The sequence below is a fragment of the Pocillopora verrucosa genome, chromosome 9 (genome assembly GCF_036669915.1).
Source record: "Pocillopora verrucosa isolate sample1 chromosome 9, ASM3666991v2, whole genome shotgun sequence".
Lineage (NCBI taxonomy): Eukaryota > Metazoa > Cnidaria > Anthozoa > Scleractinia > Pocilloporidae > Pocillopora > Pocillopora verrucosa.
Genome location: NC_089320.1, coordinates 12,260,932 through 12,285,885, shown reverse-complemented (window position 1 = coordinate 12,285,885; position 24,954 = coordinate 12,260,932). Strand labels below are relative to the sequence as shown.

Sequence of the window (24,954 nt, the reverse complement as noted above, 5' to 3'; positions counted from 1 at the left end):
ACCCAAAGACGACAAAGCATTACCACGAAAGAAATGTTGCGCCTGTGAAAACAACGACAAAAGCAACTCTCGCGATATATCAACAGGCATATATACAGATCGCAGTAAACAGGAAATGATAAATGCGAAACGGTAATAAAAAAAAAAAATAAAATAACGGAATGATATTCTGAGGGAACTCTGTTGGAAAGATCGCTCACGTTTCTCAAGCCAAGTACCCTAGGCTGCCACAGCTCATCACGATATCTTTAGCATGAAAAGATAAGGAGTATTAACAATCCTGCTGGAGGACATCTTTTTGCACAGCAAGTTACCCCTCAAGTTAACCCTCCAATTCATCAGGCACTCATTTTTGCTCCCTGCCGGATATGGGCAGAGTTGGACTAAAATTATTTCGCCGAAGATTACATTAGGGAGGGTAATAAAAATGTAACTACCAAGGAATTGTATGAGCAATATATATTCATTCTGATTTATTAGCGGTTCGTGAAAAATTTCAAATCAACCCAGCAGACTCTCTGAAAGAAATGGTGAAATGGTGTTCAAAAAACAACCTTGATACAGAAATGAACATAGTTTTCTGAATTGGTTATGGTAAAGTTAGTGTAATTTGAATAAACAAGCTTTACATCAATGCTTGCCTTCATGTACCTTAGTTTCCTCTTCGGATTGTAAAATACGTGCTCACATCATTATAAACGGTTTCTTCAAACAGCGTTTAAACCAGAAATTTGTTTCTGTATTTGCTTTATTCTTTCCTCAAGTTCAAGAAAATTGTTTCCAAATATGATATCATTCTAAGGTAGGTTATTGATATAATTTGAAATGATGAAACTGTCCATGGAGTAAAAAATATATCAAAAAATAAAATTGTTGAAATAGCCAAGTAATTAATCCTTCTGTGATGGAGTAATACACTCAAAAATTATAAAATGCACATGAAAGTTCTTGTAAAATACCGAAAAGTTCGTAAATTTCCTGAAAAAAGACTCACATTCGAATATCAGAATCACGCACTGTCTTCTTCAAAATAAAATATGTACCTAGGCAATATAAAAATTAAGTTCTCTCTACTGGAGAGAGGATTTTGATCCCCAAGTTCCAAAGTCATATCTGTTGTTTGAGCAGTCGCATCACAATTTTTTCGTAAATGACAATCTTGGTCAGAATTCGAATAGTTCGTATAATGTTTAAAAAATAAAAAGAGTTCTCTCCTTCCATAACATAAGGAAAGATCATTGGAAATTTTTAACCAGTAAATCTAATAGAATTAAAGGCAGTTAACGACTCTATTTCCAAAACATAAGGAAATGTGGTACGACAACTTTGAACTAGTAAATCAAAGTGACCAGTCACTGTTTATCGCCTGGGTAGGAGGGGGATGGCGGGGGGATGGAGGCTTCTGGGGAGAATCGCATGGTTTCAGGGGTACGAAGGGGAGATTAGTCGCCGCTGACCGAGTATAAAAGGAGGACCACAGAGAGTTGACTGCAAGCGAGGGGGGGGGGGGGTTCATTAGAATACGACATAGCCTAAGGCCCCCCACCCAGGCGTTAAAATATTGACCGGTCCCTAAAACATTCGAGACATTTGACGACATTCTTTCGTAAAAAAGGGAAGGAATTTCCTACTGCTTGTTGATCACCAGCTCAGTTTCAAGCAGGAAATGTAGCAGGAATCGCATTTTCTTGATTACATCATAGCCACTAATCTGCATTCATGCCACCGTTATAATGTTGTGACTTCATAGCATTGATACTCTTTTGCATTTTATTTCGATGACCAATCAAACTGATGCCCATTTCTCTCAATTGCTTTTCCTTCAGTTCAGCGACTTTGTTCATATCATCGATTCGTGCTGCTCGGAACAATTCGGAATACTTCTCCATGTTGATGTGTTGTAGCCACTCTTCTACTGACTGGAATTCTGGGGTATGGTTTGCTTTAGGACTGGAATAATGTATAAATAAATTATTAACGATTTTATAAGGGAGCGTTTTTAACTAAGGACTAAAAAGGCCTTGAATTTCTTTTTTGTCTGAGCTTTTTCACTTCAATTCATTTTTTGTAACGTAGGATCTTTCTGCGTCCCCCGGGTCCGCCACCTAAATTTAAATACCCTGGATGTTTTCGAATGCAACTGGTTAAGATACGACATGTTCAATTGCTCTGTAGTCCGCTTAACGTAAATCAAGAGAGGACAATTTGGAAGACCTTCAAGCCCTTCTTTTTTTTTTGTTAAGATGGAGAGTACGAAATCAAGGAGAAGTGAAAGTTACATTCGTAGATTCGTAGATGACATAAAAAAAGACAAAAAAAATCAAATGAGAGAAAGTGATCTTCATCAATGATGCTTGGCTACTTTCCGTGACGGAAAAAGACATTCTGTTATAATAAGATGGAAACTTACCTCTCTGGGAGAGAGGATGAACCACCCTTCAGAAATTCAGGGGATCGAATTAGTTCATCCAGGCGGGTGACAATATCAGAAAAATTGGGCCGTTTGGTTTTGTCTTTATGCCAGCATTCGATCATTAAACTATGAATGATTTTCGGACATCCCTGTTCAAACAGAAAAGTTATGTAAGGGTGAATTTTAAATAGAAATGATTTATAACTTTGAAATATTTTAAAACCTCCTAAAGAGTTTTCACCTAAATTCTTAATGTGATTGTATTTTCAATTGGGGAGTGGGGATCGTCTCTGACAGTGTTTAAAGAACGGACCATAGTATATTGAACGCCAATGAGGGGGTTCATTAGCATCCTACCGATCGTTATAGGAGGTTCAGGTAAATATTATTTTGACATAACCAAAAAATGGTCCTAACGACGACAAAGCTCAAAACAACTTTCCTAAAGTATTACAAATAAGCGTTCAAGTAATGTTTTTATTTCTGGATTTTTAAATCTTGGTCATAAGTGATGCAACTTTTTCTAATTGTTCTGGCTTGCTGTGGTGTTCCACCACCACGACACCCCGGTTTAAGAACAAGACATCAACAGCAGAAACGCAAAGGAAAAGTCATTCAGCAGTCACATGTTTGTTATTGCAAGATTTACCTGTGGAGGTGGTAATCTGTATCCAGCTTCCACTCGCCTGATAACCTTGGGAAAAATTATAAAAAAGTTTTAATTAATAAGTTTTAATTTACAAATTTAAATTGCTAATTCATTAATAAATTCATAAAGAAAAACCTTCGATCATGATTTCTTCAACTTAATTATTTAGAAAAAATAAAATAATTTAAGAAATAAGTCGGTGAGGCTCAGGAAATGTTAATACCAGATGGGCGTAATAGTTGCCCCTTTACAATAATAAACCCCAGCTTTGAAAGAAACTTTTCATTTAAAACTTCTAGGAAAAGAGACAAGTTGAAATTCTCGTAAATGAAAGCTTGCTGCTGTTATGAACCGATTATCGCTCTTTTCTACGGAGTTAATGATAATGTTCGTTATCACGCGGTATCACTTACATCGAAGTTGTCCCAATTCCAGTAAGGTCTGTCACAATATGACGTGATCTCCCACATTAGAATGCCAAAGCTCCAAACATCACTAGCTGAACTGAAGGTCCGATGCTGAAGCGCTTCTGGGGCTGTCCAACGAACTGGAATCTTACCCCCCTTCAGAGTAATTGAAACAAAGGCATACATTTGAAAGGATGCAGGTCACATGTTTTCTTCGCTAAAAATCTCTACCTTCGCTTAGTACTGGCCTCTACTAATGGGTGTTGGAAAAGGTACTTAAAGATCAGAAGGAGACTTGATTAATGGGAACAAACTGGTACTTCACGTTGTTCGTCACTTCCTCTGAAATCGCACCTAGCCTTCAGATGAACTTCCGAAACATAGTCAAACAAAGGCGGCCGCGAAATCTCGAATGGAACGGTCTATATACAACCACTTGTCTCTCGTGACGATATGAAATTTGGCTGGGTAGGTGAGAGAGTCACAACGTACCCGTAAATGTGAAAAATCAAATATGAAAAATTTTTATTACAAGGGTACTTTAAGGTACTTTTCCATTTAAGTCAGAATTCTGAGGAAGTCTTTCACTTGAACAGAAAGCAAACAAGAATGAGCATGCTTCAGTGGGTGGCATGCATCACTCAAAAGAAAGGTAAGGCTGTGAAATAGGAAACACGTGGTCTTTACTGTCAATCTGACACAATTGCGTCAGATTACTCGCAAATATCAGCGCGCAACGTAACGTCATTGTCGATTTTCAAAAAGTCAAAATTTACCTGTGTCGTGTATTCAGCTTGTGCCTCATCGTCCTCCGCCAGTTCTCTTGAAAGACCAAAATCCGATACTTTACACAACATGTTTTCACCCACAAGAACGTTGCGAGCAGCCAGATCCTAAGTAAAGAAAAACATAATTAGAACTTCTTGGTACTCAATCAGTTGTAAGTATACGCGTAACAACCAAATTCAAAGCATCAATGCAGAATAAGTTCAAATGCGTTTAGATTCTGAAGAACAACACCCTTCTTTACGTTAAATTCGTCACTTTTATATATGGAGACTATCGCCCTGAAACTGAAGCTGACTAGGAATCCTGGGAAGAACGAAGAACGCTGACCTCACACTTTGGGGCAACTGATGTCTCGTGAGAATTATATTTTCTCTTCTCTGATACGAAAGTTTCATTCTCCAGGTTTTATGTTTTTCCTAGCTCCAAATAAATCAACTGAATCCAAATTCCAAACCTACCTAGAAACAGTGAACGAGCAACCACTATTTATGTACCAATGCTAAGATCCAAATTAACGAACGATAAAATGAAATATATGAAGATACATATATACCCGATGAATGAAGTTTAATTCTGACAGGTATTTCATCCCGTGAGCCACGCCTCTAGCCATTCCAATCAACTGAAGGCTCGTCAGCTGACCCTGTCGGTCCTATGAGAAAACATGAAAAACCGGTACCGTTTAACCCTTAGTCTTCTAAGAGGACGGGGATCTAACCTCTCCTTACAGAATTACTGCTATATCAAACATTAAAGACGCTCTTGATTGTTAAACAAATTCTCCTTGTTAGTGGCATTGGAAAATGTAACAGGAGCAGTGTAGAGAAGATGCATACAGATGTGAGGGTGTAAAGGGTGTAGGTAAAGTGCATAATCGACACAACTTTTAAAACACTACAATTACTACCTAAGGTGCTTTAGACACAAAATGAGCGGTTACAAGAACAAGCCACAAGCCACCCAATCAGTTTTTTTTTCTGTCTTTTGATTAGGTTTGAGTAGTTGTTTTTGGTTGTTGTTGTTGTTGTTGTTGTTCTTAGCAGGAGAATATTCTTAAACCCTCGCCAGGCGAGATTAAGTACCAACTCGTTATTCTTGTCTATTGCCAACGAAACGTAACCAAGCATACAGAAAACTAGATGTAAGTATGGAACCTTTAAAAAGTGATCCAGTGATCCACTTTCCAGAAATTCCGTTAGGATCATCATTGGTCTACCTGAAAACATAGAAATCAATCAACTTTAAATCTCGTATCATTATAAATAACAGTATGTTATTGCTGACACAAAGTAGCATCATAATTTCACCGTCGAGTCTTTAATACAAATTATTCGGTTCTCTTCTTACTTCGTGTCACCACTCCGATGAGGCGGATAACATTTGGGTGATCAAATTGGCCCATTAAGGACGCCTCGGAAAGGAAATCTTTCTGATTTTTCTCGCTGGAACCAGGCTGAAATGGAGAAAAAGGAACATTTCAACGAAATAGTGCATTTATCTTAGCAACATTAACATTCTTTTACGTAATGGATTTATGAATCTCGCCATCAGTGATGGGATAAGAAACAAGTACGAAATAGCGAACGCAAAGCTTCACGTACTAGCAAAAAATAAGTAGAGTTAGTCTGACTAAATGATTTAAGCTACACTGTATGATCTACATCTTATCAGAGCAATGCATGACGGGACTGACCCTCAAGACTTTGACAGCAACCACTCCTTTGCCTTCACGAGACTTTAATATTCCTTTGTACACATCCGCAAACTCCCCTAGAGAAGAAAACACCTTAGATAACGAATAGTTATCTGACGAATATTTGTATGACAGCTGTACAAAAGCTGAATATGATGACCTGTAGGTATCAATATATGCTAAAATCAAAATATCATCTCAGCATCTGTGCAACTGTGAACCTACCCCTTCCCTGACTCAACAACAATCAACTCATAACAAATAAAAGTTAGAGCTGAGTTAAGGGAGGAATAGGTGCCCAGTTGGTTAGATCCTGACATTGATCCTAGTAAAACATCTACCTTGTCCGATAACTCCGTCGAGTTTAATGTCACTTCTTTTTAGTTCAGTCGTGAATGATGTCAGAAGTTCTTGCACGTCGATGTAGTCGTTAGGATCGATGTAAGTTCGCTTGTCTCGAGGATTCGTGGTTTGTAGCTCATTTCCTAAAGATGGAGAGTTTCAAGAAATATTAACTTACATCACTCCTTTAAAACTAACATCTCAATTACGGTGTGTAATCAAAGGAAGTAATGTCTTTTCTATCTACGAATGGCCAATATTGGATAAATACGTAATTGATTTGCTTTAAGTGCAATATGTTATGATTTGGTAACAGCACAGTTCCATTTGTATAAGTGGCTTCGATAGACTAGTAGCGAAAGAGAAGAGAGCAGAAACGCATATTTATTTACAATTAGTCAGGTGATTGTAAACATACATTGACGCTGATTGGTCGAGCGTTAAGCAAATCACTAGAAAATGCAGAAACTCTGTCAATCACTTGAGCAATATTCTTAAAATTATCGTTTTCAGAAAAGAGCAGAAACGCTTAACGAAAAGATTATCATTGGAGACATTTAATCACAGCGATTGTTTTAGTTGTGATATTGTAATTCTACAAGTCGTTCAAATCTGATCCGGGCAATGAGACAAGTCCATTATTTTATTTCGTTTTGTTCACTACCGCACACTTTACTCGCTGTCTATTACGTGATAGATAATGAGTAACGAAGCCAATTGGATCGCAGATTTTGAGGTACAATGCTAGCTGTACTGATATCCAATAGTCTTACCTTGCTGAAGGGCTTGCATATAGGCTTCCTCTACGCTCTTTTTACTTCTCCTAGTTAAACACAAATAAATATATACATCACATCATACCTCAGATAAAGACGATGAGTTTCGCTCCAATTTAAATTAAATCAGGACCTGATCTTAGGCAACATTAAAACCGCCTCATTTTTTGCAAAATACTCACCTTCTATGAGACACGACGCAGACAACAATGACTACAATCAGTATAATAAGCAGCAGTGCTCCTCCTCCCCCAGCTATGTAAACAATAAGCTGTATTTTCTTCGAGTTATCTGTAACCATTAATCACGACAAAAATTATTTAACATTTCAATCATAAACAGCCAGAGCAAACAAAAGCTAATTATTTTCAATCAGGCAAAATTAGCTTGAATTTATCATTAGGTTTGCAAAAAACACAATTTCTTATTTTCTTTATCATTATCCTATCAAGGTACTTCACCCATATTTTTGTCATTAGTTCTTTCATCTATTAATATTATTATTAATATTATTGTTTTCCTTCATTCTGGCCTAAGGGAGCCACTTCACGGATTACGCCCTCACAACCAAAAAAAAATTCAATATAAGAGACTTATCTTTAAAATTTGTCAATTACAAGCTGTGGTAATCTTCTCCTTTCACCTTGATTGGGTGTCTGTATTAGCGATATCTTTATAATCTTTCCTATCTGTTTAACTGTAAAAAGCCTCAAGACGAAGCTTTCATAAATCTAGGTTCTAGTCGTCTGTAAATAGATCTCGTTGTTGTCATCATAGCCCAGCGTATGAACTTAAAACTTTAAAGAACTTAATTTCCTTTCTAGCTCATTTTATTTTCCACTGAAGTTACGGGAATAGTTTGAAAGAAAATGTGATAACTAGGATACATTAGCTGATAGTTCAATAATGCCAATCTTACAGAAGATTGACTCAACATCGTTGAACAAGCTAACCTTTTCTCAGCGTGTACATCTTGATCCCAGCAGGGCCCCTTCCGATATCGTTTATAGCAAATATCTAGGGAGGTAAAAGTAAAACTTTTATCGAAAAGGTTTCTTCCTCACGAGCATAAGAGGGCGACGTTGACTGATGCCTAAGTTAATTCAAACTTTGGAGAAAGCTCTGCCTACCTGAAATTCATAAGTTTTTCCCGCCTTCAAATCAAACTGCGCTTCCATTTTCTTAGTGATGAGAGTCTTGGTTTCAGACGAATCATCCTCATTTACGTAAGTCACGTGATACTCTTTGATGATGCCTTTCTTTTCCTTTAGAGTCCAAGATACAACCACCGTCTCTTCCGGTTGTCCAACAGACACTTCCGGTTTACCTGGAACTAGTTTGTTAAACAGAAATGAATAAGCCATCATGAAGCTCAACAGTATAATCAACTCTGATGTACCTCGCAATTTCTACGTCGACACAATAAACTTCGAAAGAGATTGCACTTGTTTCAATGAAGCTTCTTTATCTTCCCATAGAAAAAGGCGAAACTGTGTTATCCCAAAATTACGCATGGTCGGAAAAGAAACTATAACGCAATGTGTATTTTTGGTTAACAATTTCGGCATAAAAGTCGTTGCCCATCTTGGATATGAGTTTTCAACTTGATTAAAAAAATTACAGATTTAAGAAAAAGAAAAAGTTTTTGCAAGACCACAAGTAGAACGGCACGTTTAAAATTGGTTGTCATGGAAACGATAATTGACACAAACATCACTTTAACCATTGAAGATGTTTGGACATGATTGGTCAAACTCCCTAAGTCACTTTAGGCACTAAAATAGCTAGACAGTGGAATAACCTTAATCTGCATGTAGAATCATATCTCAGACAGTTCTGCCTAAGAGTTACTAAGTCCTCTATCATTTATAATTTATATATTTTATCATTTAATTGAAAATACGATTTACTGTAAGTGCTACTAAAACATTAACAAATCTTGTTCTTCACTTCACTGATTCAGACTAAGTTCTTTGCAAAAATTACAGGAAAACAGCCCTGAAATATAACGTTCCACCTAACTCTACCTATTTTTTTTGAGAAATAAGCAGTCAGATAAGAGTTTGCACACTGACTTACGTGATCCGTTGGTCCTTATGGTAATTGCCGCGAAGTTCGCCTGAATTCCATGTTTTATTTTCGCCACATTGCTTACTCGGTTCTTAGCATACACTTTCATGGTGTAGTTTACAAATGACGTAAGGTTTCCAACAATAACGTGAGTGATGTTCACGCCATCCTTTCTTGGTTTGAAAATGACGTCACTCCCGCAAGCTTTATCAACGCACTTGCTTTTGTCTTCACTTTCACAAGGCTGATGGCATTCAACTTCATAAAATACGTTTGTCTGATCACCGGTCACTGCAGGAAGCTGCCATCGTATCTGCAGCGCGCTTTGGTTGACAAAGATAACTTGGACATTTTGCGGTGCTGATGGTATAGCTAAAGGCAAACACATTTATTAGCAGATAAATACTAAAAAAACTTATTTTAAAAAAAAATTGTCATTCAGTAACGAAAGTGTATTTTTTAATATATGTGCTGTAGAACTCTTCTTGTACAAAGCGACCAAGCCATGAATTAGACCAGGTCTTGACCATAGCAGTTTTATATCAAAGATTGTAATCCATCAAGTACGTTGAAAACGTATGTCAAGTACGCTCCAGCTTAAACTGGGAAATATCCTGTGATTTATCTGGGGATATCTCCTAATTCTCAAATCTAATCGTAATGTGATGAAACTTCCCCTTAAAAATTAGTTAAGATAGATGGGCGTTGGCCTTTGTTACAGAAGAGGAGAAAACTTTCTACAGGTTACATCCCACGGATTAAAATTTTGACGAAAAGATTTTTCTTAACATTTAATTCCGCGTGTTACAATATTTGTAAGAATGTAAACCCAGCAGCTTCCATTTTGCTTAAAAGTATGCTCGTATATTTGTGTTCTCACATTATCTGTTCCGACACTTACAGTTTTACTCAAGGTTTGCTATCAAGAAACTGAAGAATTGATACAAGTTGAAGATAGGCGCAAGAAAGGGGGAATGGAAGGGAAATGTTTCTCGAGGACGTTAAAAGTTGTCATAAGTGAAAAAGAACTATGAGGAGATGTCCATGGCTACTGTTGCCCTCTCGTAGTTTAAATATTTTCAAATCGAAGGTACCGAGACAATTCTAAACCGATTCAGATTAACAGAGATACACCATTGAAAGTACTGAGGGACTACTCTTAGTATGTATTTGACAAAAGGCAAACGAAAACTAGGGTTATAGCAACTGGTAATACCTCCTCCCTTACCTGTGCAGTTAAAGCCATTTTCATCATTGTATTTACCTTCCGGACAATCTGAAGAAGGAAAGGAAATAGATATCTTGAGGTGATTGAAAAATGGCGTCAATCTTCACGAAAGACAAACACTATTAAAAGTTCCACCAGGAGTTGAACGTTTTCTATAGGTAGTACTTTCGAACATGATAAAAACCATTCTTATTGGTCATTGTGATCTACTCTAGAAAAAAGTCACACACTTTATTCACAACTAAATTTTCCTCCTAAGAGACAAAGACCTAAAGCACCAATTGATTGTATGTATATATCCTGACATTAGTCCTAATTTTTTCATTCGAACTCCATTCAATCCTAATTCTAAGTTAAGTTTATTGGGTAAGTCGTTTTTGACCGACATGCAAAATTACCCCCAGCAAGGGAGGAGACCACAAAAAATTATTGGCTGCCTCACATTGCGCTTTATGCATGTGCATAAACAGGACTATAAGTATGAGGACTTAATTAGGGACACAAGCGTGACCATAAGTATAACGCAGTAAACGAAAATTTTTCCGGCATCATTTGGAGTTATAACATTTGATGCTTGTGTCACATTGTTAACTTAACCTAAAAAAACGCGAATCACTGTGTGTCTGATCGACTACACACCTACCCTTCCCCTAACCCAACATTAACCTTAACTTCCTATCAGGCCACTTTCGTCAGGTTAGGGGAACGATGGATAGGTTCGCAATTGCTTTGATACCGACATTGATCCAAAACGCCATAATAAAAGGAAGATGTTTAAGTACGGTAAAGGCTAGAACGAAATACAAATGAAGAAATCGTACATTTTATGCTAAACGTTTTCAATATGTATACACCACGACGTAGCCACTTAGAGAACGTGTTTACTAGTCCGCTTATCAAAGGCAATTTACCGTCAGTAGAGACAATTTTAAAAAATCAAAACAACAATTGCAGGTTATCTTAATTTATCATATCACCTATACCTTTGCATTCTCCTCCTGCATTTTCCATGTCTATCTTGCATATACAATTTCCTTGAAGTGAACTGATGTTCCAGACCCCATCACTTTGGCAGTTCACCCTTAAAATACCTTGCTCATTGACGGCATTTTTGATACAATTACTTACAACTGGCTCTGAATTGTTGGCTGGAGCCATTGTACGTGGTAAGTGCACCAAACCACGAACATGAACTGTCTCTGGGCAGAAATAATATTTAACGGTGACGGAGTAAAGGACAGTACATGAACCCTGGTCATGAAAAGCCAATACGATGTATTTTCCTTTAACATTTACACCAAACGTTTGAGATACTCTGCTGCCAAGAGCTGACGGAACTGTTTTAGCAATCTTGTCATAAGTAGCATTGTTTTTTAGAGGGTCAGGTTCCGTTTGCTGCTCAGACTGATGTACGTATAAGCCGAAATACTCTTTACAATATTTCCCTCCATTGTCAGGAAAGGACGAACAGTTCTTAGTTAGGTACTCAATAGTAATATGGACTGCTTTCACTCCACTGTGGATCCCTATAGGTTTACTTCTAAGCCAGTTGTTTGGTTGTGGGTGTCCATTCAGAGAAATATCACAGGTTTGGTAATGTGTCAGCTTCACCCACTATTAATAAGTTGAAATAATATATCAGGAGGTTATTAGATTCTATCCATTAAAAAAAGAGCTTATTTTCGATTGTAACCGAGGAACACTGGATTTCATTCATTATAGCACTGTGTTTTGGGGGTTTTAATTGAGGACATCCATGTTTTAACTTCCAGCTTCAGTGCTTGAAGTAGACCTATGACTAAACGAGAAGTTAAAACCATGTGAAAGGGGACAACCTTTCACGGGAAAATTCTGCAGGTAGCATTCCTTACTGAAAGTTTTCAGCTTAAAAGATAATTTTTGATCGGAAAGGGAAAAAATACGAAAGAAAAGAAAATGTTGTGATAGATCGCGTCATTTTCTAAGGATCTTCTCAAGCTTCATTTCAGTATTTATTTAAAGGAAAAGTATGCTTAAGAACCATGTAAAATTCACGTCCGTTGTGAAATAATACATATAAAAATATTTGAAGGGTATTGAAGAATATGAATTAAACTCAGATGACTAAGCAAAACAACAGTTAAAAGATAAAATCATACCCCGGCCGGCCCACCGGATGAACTAAAAGGCCTTGATGATTCCCAGATCCAGCTCTTACTTGGTACTGGCTGTTTCTCTAAAATCACTACAGAGAAATGTGTTGAAAGGTTAGTAATGAAGTTGTGTAAATATGACAGCTTTTCTGATCTGTCAAAAATTAACAATAGCCATAAAAATTTACTAATTCCAACCATAAGTCGTAAAAAAAAATTTCGCGCAAAACTTCTTAATTCAACCATAACTGAAAAAAACTGTTACCCGTGAAATGGTCAAAATTTTAACCATTAAACATAAAATCCATCACCTCATTAAAACCCTCTTTATTGATCCCACATACCTTGATCAGAGGATGAAAGGGTCACAAAAAGTAGAAGAATTGAAAATGCGACCAAAAAATGATCCATACAGCATATGATGAACGTTGACCTGTTGTTGAATCAAGAGATCAAATACATTATCCCTATATATGAAAAAAGGCAAAACAACTTAAAGGAAGTAGCTTGTTTCATACCCCACCCCACCCCACCCCCTCCCCTTATTACAGGATGATGGAACTTTGAAAATAAGCCATAATGTTACCTTAAAAATTGAAAAAAAATGATCGCTGCAAGCACTGGGTACATGTAAGAGATTTAGCTGAAAGGATTACATCGCTGTGTGCCATTGTAGGATGTTTGATACGTAATGAACAACTGCTTATAAAGTCTTACAATTATGTACAGCGCATTTCAGATTGATCTAAATTATACGAAAGATTATTCGAAAAGTGATGATAAATTGAAAAACTTTCGTCTGTTAAATGCAAATTTACTGCATCGGGTTGCTTACTGTTAGAATCATGTTAGCATCATGGAAGTGCCCTACTGACATACGTGATGCTTTTCAAAGCAGGTGCCCATAACAAAACTCGACTGTCGCCTTAACGTTGCCCGATTACGTGTCATAAAACTAAGGCGAGAACTGTTGGTTACAACCGAATTATGTTATCGTCGGAGTAACTAAGTCGATCAGTCTTGAGTAATTATATTATGTTCCCTGACCGTCTCTTGATCAAAATGAGCCTCGATTTCTCTTAAATGTCTCAGTTGACATAAGTTTAAAATCTGGCTTGTTTGCATATCCGCTGCATTAGAATATCTTTTACTATTAAAGTTAAAGTTAGTTAAGGACAAGTCTACGCAGTCAGAGATATGCCCTACAATGCCCTGCCTTCATTGTCAGTTTGACCTAGCAACATATAGGTCAGAGTGAAACTGACTCTACCATGCTTTACAATAAAACTGAAAGACCTCTCACTTCAATTTCATTCTTCCACGGTAATTTTAACGAAAAAAAGGAAAATGACAATGGAAGGTGCTTAAGCTGTATCGTTTCTAGTAATGGTATTATAGAAAGAATTTCAGTTTTAAATATAAAATGACGGGTCACGGAAAATAAAGCAGCCAGGACAATTTGACAAATGAAAATTGTGATCCAGATGTGGTTTCATGAAACGGCTACCTGGTGGTGTGACAAACATTTATGTTGCTTTCTCAATTAAGTCACACATTAACATGCTTCTGTCCAAGCTTTTTGCCATTTTTTCTCCGCCGTATGCAAGAGCAGCTGGATGCATTTTCAATTTCTTTCCATAAACAAGTGGTCAGTGAGAACCCTTCATGTTAATTATCTACATGTGCATACTTAGACTGACCTGTCCTTAACGTCGAAGTCTGAATGAATATGCATCAGTAAATACCTACTCTGGTCCGAACTCAGTTCACGAAAGTCAGGAATGCACTAGTAATGGCAATACCTTTAATCAATCAAAACCTTACGGCAACAGCTATCGGTTAATGAGGCAATCCAAATACTGTCAAAAGCCAACAAAGTTTTCAAATATTTTGCACCAGACAGATCGACTTCCTCACGAGAGAATGTTTTAAGCGTTCGGCGTTGTTCCCTTAAAGGAACGATGTTTTCTCTGTCGCCTTCGCTGATTCAAATTTAGAAAACGTCAAAGAGTATGTATTAAGATTATAAACGACGAATAAATAGAAACAGGGTTCTTTAAAGAAGCGATCATAAAACTTTAAACGAGCAAACAATGATATAAACCACTCGCTTGACTCAATTAACTATCGTTGTGTTGTTAAAGAATAATCTAATGTTCTCTAACAGAGAGTACACTTACCAGCTGCCAGTAATTGACTGATTGTTCCGAGTTGATCGAAGTTTGATGGATGATCGAAAAGAATTTACCATTACAACAGGTTGAGGACAAAATGGCGTAATAGCAATTAGACTTCCGCGGTAGTTTTCCAGCGACTAAAGGTCGTATGCATCAATGTTTGCTAAAGTGCGATTAAAATAATATATGCAGTTGATTTCACAGACGGAAAGGACATGAAGCAAAACGCTGATTGTCTATCTTTCTTGTTGTCTTCATCAGCAAACTAAATCCATGTGTTCTTCGTAGCTAATATTCTTGATAACTAATGTTTCTCAGCGGTTTTCAGAAACTAATATCAATTCGTGTGACTTCCCAATTCAACCGTGACATGATTTGGTAATAATTTACATACTTCCAAAATAGTTGCATCACATTACATTTAACGCGCTTTAAAATTACTTATTAAGTAAAGGTCAACAAAAGAAATTTCCTGGTTCAGTTGTCAGACCTAGAGAATTTATTCTGAATTCAAAGCTTTCATTGTTGTGGTTACCTCGAGAAGGCCAGCACTGCAGGCAACAGGTAATTAAAAGTAGTAGGAGAAGTAAGAAGTTGAATGCCAATATTTTATGAAAACGTTTTAACTATTTTTGTTTTGATAAAGACCCAAGGCTTGAGAAAACATTTTCCTTCGCAAAATCTACAAATGTCTAATAATAATATGGTTTGAAAACGAACGTTATGTTCACAATGCACTTTGCCGTAGGGGGTCCGGATAAATGATCAGCGGCTAATATCAAATGATATAAATACCATTGACATCAGTAGAGGCTATAAAACCTCAATCACTGATTAACATAACTCATCTATAGATTCTCGCCGGTTACAAACTTCTCTGAACTACTTGACAAGAGGCTGGGATTCCTATCGCAATAAAACTCTCTAATAGAAACATACTTTATACCTACTGGACCCCAAGGCAAGCCATCCTGCTACTGTTGAGGGGTGTCATTCCACTTCCCTTTTCAGCCACAATATCATGGAATGCAGTTCAAATAATTTTTTCTAAGTGTTTCCTTTGCGTGGTTTCTTCTAACTTAATCTTGAAGTGACGTAGTTTTGTTATCTGATCTGTTTATCAAATAATTTTTCCTCGGTTGTCAAGGTTCTTGAAATTGTCGTAATTCATCCTATTAAAATGGTGACCTCTGCTACAACTTTGTGTTATTTTTCTTTTTATTTAATATTTTTGTCTTTTTGTTTCAAATTGTTTTTCTTCTTTTTTTCTTTTGGGCGTGTGAAAGGATTAACCAATTTCAGTACATCCTGAGATCGACTAAGGGCGGTCTCTCGCTAGAAGCGCGGTTATTTTTAATTGGCCTCGAGAGACTCGCGCAAGCGATGTGCGCCAAAGAATCGCAACAGAGTAAGTTCAGCCATAGATTTTAGAAAACGTCATAAAAAAGCTTTGGACATTCTCAGCAAAAATGGCTGTTTCATAAGTTACTGTTATTGTAAGGTTGGTCAAAAGTATCTAATGAAGGAAAATTACTTTTTTAGCAAAGGACACAGAGGTGTCACAGAATATCTGATAACCGGAAGCTGTAAGTGAATGGTATGTCTGACGTTATATCCTTTCGCAGCACTTAAAAAGGAACTAAGTATGTCACGATAGGTGAGCTTTGAAATTTCTTTAGTCTTCCTTTTCCGCAATCCGTCACAATCCTCTTAATCCACAGTCATCCTTATTCCTTCTTGGTATATCATTGTCCTCTTTGTCTTTTTCTGCATTTCAGAACTAATAACTATCACTTTTTTATTGGTGGAAAGTAGCTATATAGTTTGATGACCCAAGATTTACTAGTAGTGACCTTGATCATTACAGCAAACTCATGTGTAAGTACTCTGTTCATGTTAACCTTCAGCAGCAGAATTAAAAATATAAAACTGTTCTAATGAGGCCTTAAACTGCTGTTTAAAAAGTAAAATCTAAAATCCAAGCTTTTGCCGATCAACGGCATCATCAGGGATGAGAAAATATTCCGGGCGCGCTATATATATACAAAGAAAGTGTAGGGTGAAATGTGTAAAAGATGTGACTTATGTCTGATAGCTATAGAAATAAACTATGAATGGAACGCAAGGCTCTAATGATGGACTGCCTCTAGACAAAAGACCTCTAAAAGCGCTAATATGTGTAAGTGCTCAAGCAACCCAATAGTTAAATGCGTGACTTGTTAATCGTCTAAAGGTATCGAGTAAAATTGGCTTCGAGAGAAAATACAATGCTCTTAGCTCCACTGAGGAATGGTTAATTCAGTTTTCCTTCCTCTATTTAGTTATCAGTGGATATATTTAAGAACACGTTTGCCCAAACAGCCATTCCAACAGCAAGAATTGAAGTTTCGCTATCTCCACTGTGTGTATTTTCCGTCTGCTCAAAGCATAGAACTGATGTATTTCAGGGGCTTTTTTCGGCGAATAGGAGGTATTTTTCACTTTTCGTTGGACCTATTGTTGTGAAGTATTTTTTCGTCTCAGGATCTGTGCATAATAGTTTCTTAGTGTTTGATTTATCCTTATATAGCCTGAGTCTATAGTCCAAGGTTTTTCCCGGCTCAGGTCACATAAAAGGTTTCCAAATTTAAGATGTATTGGCTATTTCAGTGAAGTAATTGCATATGAATGTTAGTGAGATAGACTCGGCTGTGGGGACTAACCTTCAAACACTTGGTAAACCATACAAAATATTCTTGCAGTTTGAACTCCAGCTTGTTATTCGACCTTTCTTTTTCACGTGTTTATCATTAGAGATTCATGTAGGTCTGTTTGTATTCGCTTTCTCGAGTTAAGTGATGCAAATATGCCGAGTAACAAAGGTCAATGGGGTATCGATGGAAACTTTCAACCTGTTCACTATTCATCTATTTAGTGGTTTTTTTGTATCAGTGGTATCAGTGGCATCAGTGGCATTTGCTTTAGTAGTGAGGCCTGAAAAATGAACTCAAGAATTTTGCTATGGTATAGAGGCTTTATATCATGGCTCAGACCCTTGATGCCTACAGTTTAGCTTAGCTGTGCTCAACCAATCTCCCGATGGTGTAGCACCATTTAATGTCTAGAAGCCGAAATATTGTAGAATTAAAAGCCAATTGAAGGAAAGGTCTACTTTCCAAGCAAGCTGTAAACGTGCAAGTGGCTTTTCAACTTGCACCTGTTGCTTATACATTTACGTGAGAGCATTATTAGGATTCTCAGTAATGTTTTAAAAGGCCGGATGCTAGTTCCAGCTTTCCGCCTCAATATTGTGGTTTTTACGGTGGCGAATTGCGATAAAAATATAACAAGTAATTCGAAGTGGGAAGTTTCTCTTCAGTTCACCACCTCACTCACCTTTTTTTTTTTTAACAGATTTAGATGTATTTCCGGCTACCTCTGCATTTTGGTTTACACGTTTAGGGTGTTGGTAACCTTGAGTAGAAGTGACAAAATTGCTATTCAGAATTAAGACGATTAGTTCAAACGAAGTACAATCGTTGTATTTTATGTTTACCTAAGACTTCGGCCTTAAAGAGTAATCACTTCAGAGACATAACAGTTTCTGTATGTTACTTAGTTATTATCATAATTGAGTTTCATTAGATTACCAGCACATGTACCTTCAACAATAATATTGTTCTCATGATGCAAACATCACCATGAACACATTTAACCTATTTCCGCATTTAATCTTTGACTAATTGGAAGCTTACTCCAAAACGCATGAGAGTAAATCAAGCGTCATATCTCCGCAGAAATAAAAGTGAATCAGGGTTTAATTTTCCCATCCGTGACGTTTAAATACTCGGTTGCTGTCGGCCATAAGAAGCCCTTTGTCAGAAAAAAACATTCCTGATTTGGCCAACCTTTACTGATTTTTACCCTGCAGATAATCATTTTATGACAGACTTCAGCACAAGACGAGAGGTTTCGTTTTGTTTTTAATTAGAATTTCAAATTATTCATATCGTTCAACACAGTCATTCGAGATAAATGTCATGCTCCGTTTGATAATAGATCAGGTAAATTAGCAATGCTATTGATGATAAAATCCGGTTTACTCTCTGCAATAAACTCTCTACTCTGTGTCCCAGTTAACACTGAGATCGTCCAACAGCCAGCGTTCTTCCCTTCTTCAACATCTACCTTAGTGTCCCCAACTTTGACGACGGATCGTGGATCTTTTACGCCACAAAATTTCATAGCGGAATGGATCATTGCTGGATGAGGCCTTCCATGCCCCGCTTTCTCCGCACTACAAACAAAATCGACCAGGCTGGACCAGTTCAAGGTATGTGTGATAGTTTCGACGACACTATGCGGGAAGCCGCTGCCAACAGCAATCTTCGCCCCTGTGGATTTCAACTTTTGAAAAACTTCAGTCGTTCCGGCGATTTCGTTTTTAATCAATGACAAATTCTGATTCAGAGAGAATTTGAAATCCTTAAATAAACTGTCGACGCTGATGTTAGATGAACTGTTGTTTGACCCGTTTAACTCGTGCAGTTCGTTCAAGATACTCTGAATAGCGTCTCTCTTCTCCATTCCACGGTATTTGTTGACTAAGCTTACGTCGATTTTGTAACCATTTTTGCGGAAAGCTTCTTTCATTGCAATAGCCACAAGTGGTACACCCTCAATCGAGTCATCTACAGTTGTGCCTGCGAGATCAAACACGAACAATTTCATGTTTGCCGGTAGGTTCGCTGTTTTAATGCATTCGTCCGCCATTTTTGCCAAGTCATAACTGAGCCAGTGGTAAGCGGCTGGTATGTACAGCGGAAATCAAAGATGGCGGAAAGCTTGAGGGTAAGAAACTACAAAAAACAAACTTGCCATTATTTGTTCTAGAGCAAAGTTTGGCTGACAGTTTTAATATATGTTTGCTCTTTAGATATTGGTACTTCATGGATACAGGTAAATAAGCAAAATGACGATGCAGCCAGAGATTTGGAGAGGTTTGAAGTTTATAGCGAAGGTAGAGGTTCAGCTGCGTTTGCAGAAGTGATAAGTGTTGTGAACGCTTTTTAGTTTCGCTAAAGTTACATTTTCCGTTAATTTGTAGCGCAGAAATATGAAAATTTAATCAGAAGGGTATATAAATGAGCTACAATTGTACCTCTATAAGCCCTTCCCCCTCCCGGCCAAATGATCGATGGGGTCTCCATTCTCTGCTAACTCTAGGTGCGTACTCAACGAGGTTAGAAGTAGGAAACTCGTCATCATTTTTATTTATCCCTTTTTCTATTTTTTCTATATATGTTTTTTAAGACAGAGTGCCAAGACATGTAAAGAGAAGCTTGGTGCCTTCAGGAAGAACCTTAAGAAACTTCCACTTGAATTTGGTAGGAAATGTTAGCTTGAGGATGTTGTTTTCATAGTCCATCAATTGCATATCAATTATTTAAATTTAAGGTATTTATTTATTTTTTTTTTTGTCATTTTATATTCTTGTTCTTACAACAGTGTATATAACTGCACCAAATAAAATCCCAGCTGAAAACAGTAGTGATGTTGCTTCTCCAAACAAAGGTATTTATATGCATTTGGTTATACATAAAGGGTAGCTAACAATATTGATAAGCCACTTAGTGGCTGCTGGTTGGCTGGCCTTGTCTCGAATTCATTGATGAGTTGATTGACTGACACGTTTTGTTTTTTGATCAACTATTTGATGATTTGCAGATTGATTTATTTCTTGTGGAATTTGCTATGTAGTAGTAGAAACCAATTCCCTGCCCAGCCCCTGTCCATTTGGCTATCCACTTGAGTGTGACCTCTGTGCAGATAATGCAAATAAAATGTGTTGGCTAGACTTGAAAGTAATTGCGAGTTTGTTCTTATGTCAGCCTTATTTTAAAATCGTCAGGTAAATTGGCCTTTTGTCAAATGTCTCATAGTTCTTTTGTTAACTTGTCTTAAATTTATTGCTGTTGTATTGGTTATAGTAATTTATCAGCTCAAGTTTTTGTTCTTTTAATTAGATGAATATGGTTGGTGGTTTTCAGCTGAAGATAACACATATGACCCTCTTAGTCCATCTGATGTCTCAAAAGGTTATGATGAATCAATTGAACTTGTCAAGGCCACCTTTACAAACCAGGTAATTAATCATGATGCCAAACACTATACAGTAGTAGGAAATGCAATCTCATTGTTCCCCTCTCCTCCCTGTGTCTAATATGTTCTTCTCACATTTGGTTGTTTGGGTGAGAAAGAGACCCCTGGAGACAAGGTTGATTTTTCTCATGAATTTCTCTTGGAAATGAAAAAATTTCATTTACTAATTGTAATTACCTTTCTATATTTTATAATAACTGAGAAGTGTGGATGTCTATTTATTAGTTTTTGTTGAAAGTTTTCCTTCTAAGTATCTTATAAAATATGTACAGTAACCAGCGATATTTCTTTAGTATGCAGCAACAAAGTTAGTATTGTTTGTTTTGCCCTTTCCTTACCTGTTAAATTCTCATGTTATCATTTTTTTTGACATTTAGTATTTATGTTATTTTTCAGGGGCCATTTGATGGTATGTAATCTCATTTTTGAGGAGCACTTGTAATGCTTGTAGGAAATTATCCAGCGAAATGCATTAGAGGAGTTTTTTATTGAAGAAGAGAGAAAAGTACTTTTTAATTATCATGATTAATAATTTCAATCACTTAACTACCATGGTCAAGCCTTTTGTTGTGCATGTAGTTCAAATGGTATAGATACAAAATAAATTTTTACCCAGTGAATAATTATTCATTAAACTATGCAATTGCTATTATAAGAAGCAAACAGCAAAGTAGGGTGATATGTTTGTGAAATATCCTTAAATCTTTTTCTCCATAGACCAAATATGCTTGTTGTCAGGATAGATTATTACCATTTAATAACAGTGATAAAACTCTGTCCAACTGATAAATGCTTTTGGTTTTAACAAAGCATCTCATGTTTGATGGTTTTAACTGGTATAAGGGAATTGTAGCAGTTTATTCAGAGGGTAGTGCAGGGGTTTAAAAACAAGCCAGTGACTGCCGAAATTCTACCGGCTACTTGATAACATGTCTAAGTTACCTACTTTTTCTAGAGTTTGACGCCTACACTGTACTTCAAAAAATTTAGAAACCCTAGTAGTGTTAATATTCCATCAAAATTATTTAGGGGCAGTCATCACTATTCAACAACCATTTGTAGAACTTTTTATAATCACATATGATAAAGTGGAGAATATTACACAAGCTGGGACTTCTTAAAAGATATTATTTAGCTGCTTATACATGTATGTGATGTTTATCAAATAGGTGTTCTTGGGTTTAGCCAAGGGGCATGTTTCCTTTCGATTCTCTGTGCATTAAGAGAACAAGGTATGTCTGTTTTCTTGACTGTACAAAGTAGATGTAACCCTCTCAGCTATCATGAATTTGTTATTAATGTATCATGAAATTATTATTAACTTCTGTGATCACTGCTCAATCAAGAAAAGGTCCATTTTGTCTACCCTGGGTAATGTTAATTCATCCACTCATTTATTTCTTCTCTTCTTGGATAGTGTCTGAAATAGGCTGGGACCTACAGTGTAATCGATTTTGTCGTTCATTGTGTTTTAGGTTATTTAAGTTTTAAATTTGCCATTCTTGTGGCTGCATTCAAGTCAAGATCTTCAGGACACAGCATATACTACACAGAACCCATCACATGCCCCACCCTGCATGTGTTTGGTGATACAGACAGAGTCATACCTAAGGGTATGTATTCAGCTGGTGGTTACTTTAAAGTGGCACTAAAATTTATTTCCTTTACTTGTACATTTGTACAGGTGTCTTCCTTGCATTTGTCTTAAAATGTCATATTTGTTTAGAACCATGAATCTGTATCATGCTTATGGCAGCAATACTTCACTGAACCCCACATCTAAGTTTGGTTGTACTGAAATCAGCCTACAAAACAGTTTGAATTTAAGCTATAAATTACCTCTACCTTCAGTCCTCCATCTATCCCTGCATAGCCCTTCTTTAGTTTTGTGACACTGAGCTAGAGTAAGAAACTAATAGAAACAACATTTCTAAATATAGAAATATTTTGATGAATAGGTAGGCAAATAATCAAGATAATTAGCTTTTTTCTACCCCACCATCCCTGGTCAGCCCTCTACCTCTCTGTCATTTAAACCTAAATGTAAATAAATTACCTTCCTACATTCTTGGCATGTCCCTACACAGTCATTTCTGAAAGGGATTCCAATATTCTTTACACTTAAGCCATTGAAAGATAGGGCAACTGATTGGTGTCTTATTTTAAATCAATGAAATAGAAAACAGTGAAGATCTTCTGAAGCATTTTTCTAACCATACCACTCTTAACCACCCTGGAGGTTAGTGTATGTCTATATCTCAATTCCTTTTGACCTGATATGATGACCTAGTGTTGAAAATATTTGGTTTTCACTCTTTAGATATATTTCCGCCTTGTAATTGGCTCACTTTTATTTCCTTTTGTATGAAAAGTTGTTATATGGCCAAATTTCAGTCACTGATAGGCATGTCTATTGGGGTTAATTTGGTTTGGTGTCCAATTCTTTCCAAGTCAAATCATTATTTCACATAACAAAGAATCCTGCAGGCAGGCCTTCATTGGCAGTGCTGCAGATCAAACTGGGGACTTTTTCTCGCCCCTGGAGGGGGCCAATGTTTTTGGATGCTATATGATCAGACAAATTAGGGATCACACAGGAGAAAGGGAGGAGGCATGGCAACGAAAACAATTTACAGTAGAATAATTTGGCCATATTTGGAAATCAGCTCCGCTTCCGGCTGTGGATTCGAACCCGGAAAATTTTACATTGGAATTTGAACAAATTTGGATAAGATGACTTAATCTGATAAGTAAATTCAAAGCGACTGATCTTGTTACTTAATTTAGGAAGTCTGCAAGAATTCATGCTTCCTTGTTGAAACAAGAAAATTTTCTGACTTTTTTGCGGTTAAACTGCAAAGCTTGATAGGTAACTTGTTATCCTATCCACATGTCAAAAAAATATATTTCGTATACAGTGTAACGTATTGTCGGCTATTGAAACGATAGAATCTAGTCGATAGTATTTTACAATTATGATCGATCTTTTTAAGGTCGCGTGGTTTTAGAAATCAGCGTCATAACGTGCATGAAATATCTAAAACATTTTTTCTACCTTTTTCTAGGCCATTTCGTCCCAACGCAAGCTCCTCAAAAGAAGGTCTACATAGAGTTTCTAGAGCAGTTCATGAAGAAGACTTAACAAATGTTACATTCTTACCGTAAAATATGGCCACACCGAGTACCGTCATGTGCTTTCCTCGAACAATTTTTGTGTTCTGCAGCATAGATAAGAAAGGGAAAATTTTGGAATATTTAGTCTGCATAGCTAATGTTTGTCATGATCAGGCGCGTTCCCGGAAAATTTTAGTTAAGACTTCCAGGTTAATTCCTGGGGAGTGAGAGGTCAATGTATTCTTTATCGTGGTTTGACCTATTATTTTAAATTCTTTGTTTCTTTAAAGCTCCTGTCAAAGATATTTTAGCTATGCGCGGCGAAGTTGTAAAGGATCCGTTCAAAAAGAAGAAATTTATGATTTTAAATTGTACTTTACTGAGCCTTGACCAAGCGAAAGTAAACGGAGAATTGTTCCTCACAAAAAGAGGGAGAGAAAACACGTCATAAAAGATGTTGATAAACAATAAGTTACCCATGTTATGGACAGTTTATGTTTGTCACATAATAACAATGATAATATAATGGAAATAAAACTTCTCACTTTTTCCATAAGCGGCTGGCGATCGGTATAAAAGGCGTTTGTGTAGGGGAAGGTGCTGTATGAATTCGGCGGTAAGAAATCCTATAGGCGGCGATGGACCGTCGGTAACTGGCTAATACTGAAACTCCTTCAATATATAATGGAACCTTCAACTGTGTGTGTCCTCCTTTTTAAGGGTCAGACTTTTTTGAAGAGCTCAAAAAGTGCAAACCTAGCCATGAAATTGTCGAAGACTTGTAGCATTTTCTTCTCAGTAAAGATGAGGTTGTCCCTCTCCATTCATTACAGTTAGAGGCCGAAAAGAAATTATAGCCTTGCCTCCATTTCACTCTAGACGGGCGGAGGGTATAGCTACACGTAGGCGACTCAAATTGTATTGAATTGATTTTTTTAAGCGTCTTAAATTTCGATGTGGGTGGAGAGTCTAAATCTCAAGCATTAGTGCATTTTTTTCAGTTTTCAATGTTCTTTAATGGTG

At 36.9% G+C, this 24,954-nt stretch overlaps 3 protein-coding genes across 11 annotated transcripts; 1 reads left to right on the top strand and 2 right to left on the bottom strand.

The window, feature by feature from the left end:
• Positions 1 to 730: 730 nt before the first annotated feature.
• On the bottom strand, positions 731 to 24,604 carry LOC131797034 (ephrin type-A receptor 4-like). Of its 6 annotated transcripts, none has more exons than XM_066172225.1 (23): positions 24,477 to 24,604; positions 23,978 to 24,035; positions 22,657 to 22,729; positions 18,052 to 18,129; positions 12,844 to 12,932; positions 12,506 to 12,591; positions 11,351 to 11,981; positions 10,368 to 10,415; positions 9,149 to 9,511; positions 8,200 to 8,402; positions 8,023 to 8,086; positions 7,252 to 7,360; positions 7,067 to 7,116; positions 6,293 to 6,436; positions 5,952 to 6,028; positions 5,606 to 5,711; positions 5,413 to 5,474; positions 4,812 to 4,910; positions 4,246 to 4,362; positions 3,476 to 3,625; positions 3,063 to 3,107; positions 2,411 to 2,562; positions 731 to 1,950 (listed from the first exon to the last, which is right to left on the bottom strand). In XM_066172225.1, the coding sequence occupies exons 5-23, from the start codon at positions 12,908 to 12,910 to the stop codon at positions 1,707 to 1,709; spliced, it is 2,817 nt and encodes a 938-aa protein (XP_066028322.1). In that variant the 5' UTR covers positions 12,911 to 12,932; positions 18,052 to 18,129; positions 22,657 to 22,729; positions 23,978 to 24,035; positions 24,477 to 24,604; the 3' UTR covers positions 731 to 1,706. The 6 variants fall into 6 exon arrangements, with proteins under 6 accessions (XP_066028322.1, XP_066028323.1, XP_066028321.1 ...); XM_066172226.1 differs by having other exon boundaries at positions 22,663 to 22,729; XM_066172224.1 differs by lacking the exon at positions 18,052 to 18,129.
• Positions 18,176 to 19,460, bottom strand: LOC131798917 (phosphonoacetaldehyde hydrolase-like). The gene has a single exon (XM_059116580.2). It carries the CDS (start codon positions 19,426 to 19,428, stop codon positions 18,694 to 18,696), a length of 735 nt encoding a protein of 244 aa, XP_058972563.2. The 5' UTR covers positions 19,429 to 19,460; the 3' UTR covers positions 18,176 to 18,693.
• On the top strand, positions 18,864 to 24,509 carry LOC131797054 (esterase OVCA2). 4 transcript variants are annotated; one of them, XM_066172231.1, is made up of 11 exons: positions 18,864 to 18,988; positions 19,399 to 19,506; positions 19,592 to 19,614; positions 19,969 to 20,042; positions 20,164 to 20,229; positions 20,682 to 20,800; positions 21,214 to 21,226; positions 21,987 to 22,049; positions 22,293 to 22,430; positions 22,997 to 23,056; positions 23,883 to 24,509. In XM_066172231.1, the coding sequence occupies exons 2-11, from the start codon at positions 19,489 to 19,491 to the stop codon at positions 23,957 to 23,959; spliced, it is 651 nt and encodes a 216-aa protein (XP_066028328.1). In that variant the 5' UTR covers positions 18,864 to 18,988; positions 19,399 to 19,488; the 3' UTR covers positions 23,960 to 24,509. The 4 variants fall into 4 exon arrangements, with proteins under 4 accessions (XP_066028328.1, XP_058970655.2, XP_066028329.1 ...); XM_059114672.2 differs by lacking the exon at positions 18,864 to 18,988 and having other exon boundaries at positions 19,355 to 19,506; XM_066172232.1 differs by lacking the exon at positions 18,864 to 18,988 and having other exon boundaries at positions 19,355 to 19,675; positions 19,973 to 20,042; positions 20,706 to 20,800.
• Positions 24,605 to 24,954: the final 350 nt, after the last annotated feature.

What these genes read in the sequence shown, in the direction of transcription:
- LOC131797054 (XM_066172230.1), top strand. Translation starts at nt 19,628, where the DNA reads ATGACGATGCAGCCAGAGATTTGGAGAGGTTTGAAGTTTATAGCGAAG. An exon ending in AGACAGAGTCATACCTAAGG is followed by an intron (nt 22,431 to 22,996) that starts GTATGTATTCAG and finishes TCAATGAAATAG; the next exon opens with AAAACAGTGAAGATCTTCTG. An exon ending in CACTCTTAACCACCCTGGAG is followed by an intron (nt 23,057 to 23,882) that starts GTTAGTGTATGT and finishes ACCTTTTTCTAG; the next exon opens with GCCATTTCGTCCCAACGCAA.
- LOC131797034 (XM_066172222.1), bottom strand. Translation starts at nt 14,750, where the DNA reads ATGGTAAATTCTTTTCGATCATCCATCAAACTTCGATCAACTCGGAAC. An exon ending in CATAAGGACCAACGGATCAC is followed by an intron (nt 8,403 to 9,148) that starts GTAAGTCAGTGT and finishes TTAACAAACTAG; the next exon opens with TTCCAGGTAAACCGGAAGTG. An exon ending in TGCGTCGTGTCTCATAGAAG is followed by an intron (nt 7,117 to 7,251) that starts GTGAGTATTTTG and finishes GTGTTTAACTAG; the next exon opens with GAGAAGTAAAAAGAGCGTAG.
- LOC131798917 (XM_059116580.2), bottom strand. Translation starts at nt 19,428, where the DNA reads ATGGCGGACGAATGCATTAAAACAGCGAACCTACCGGCAAACATGAAA.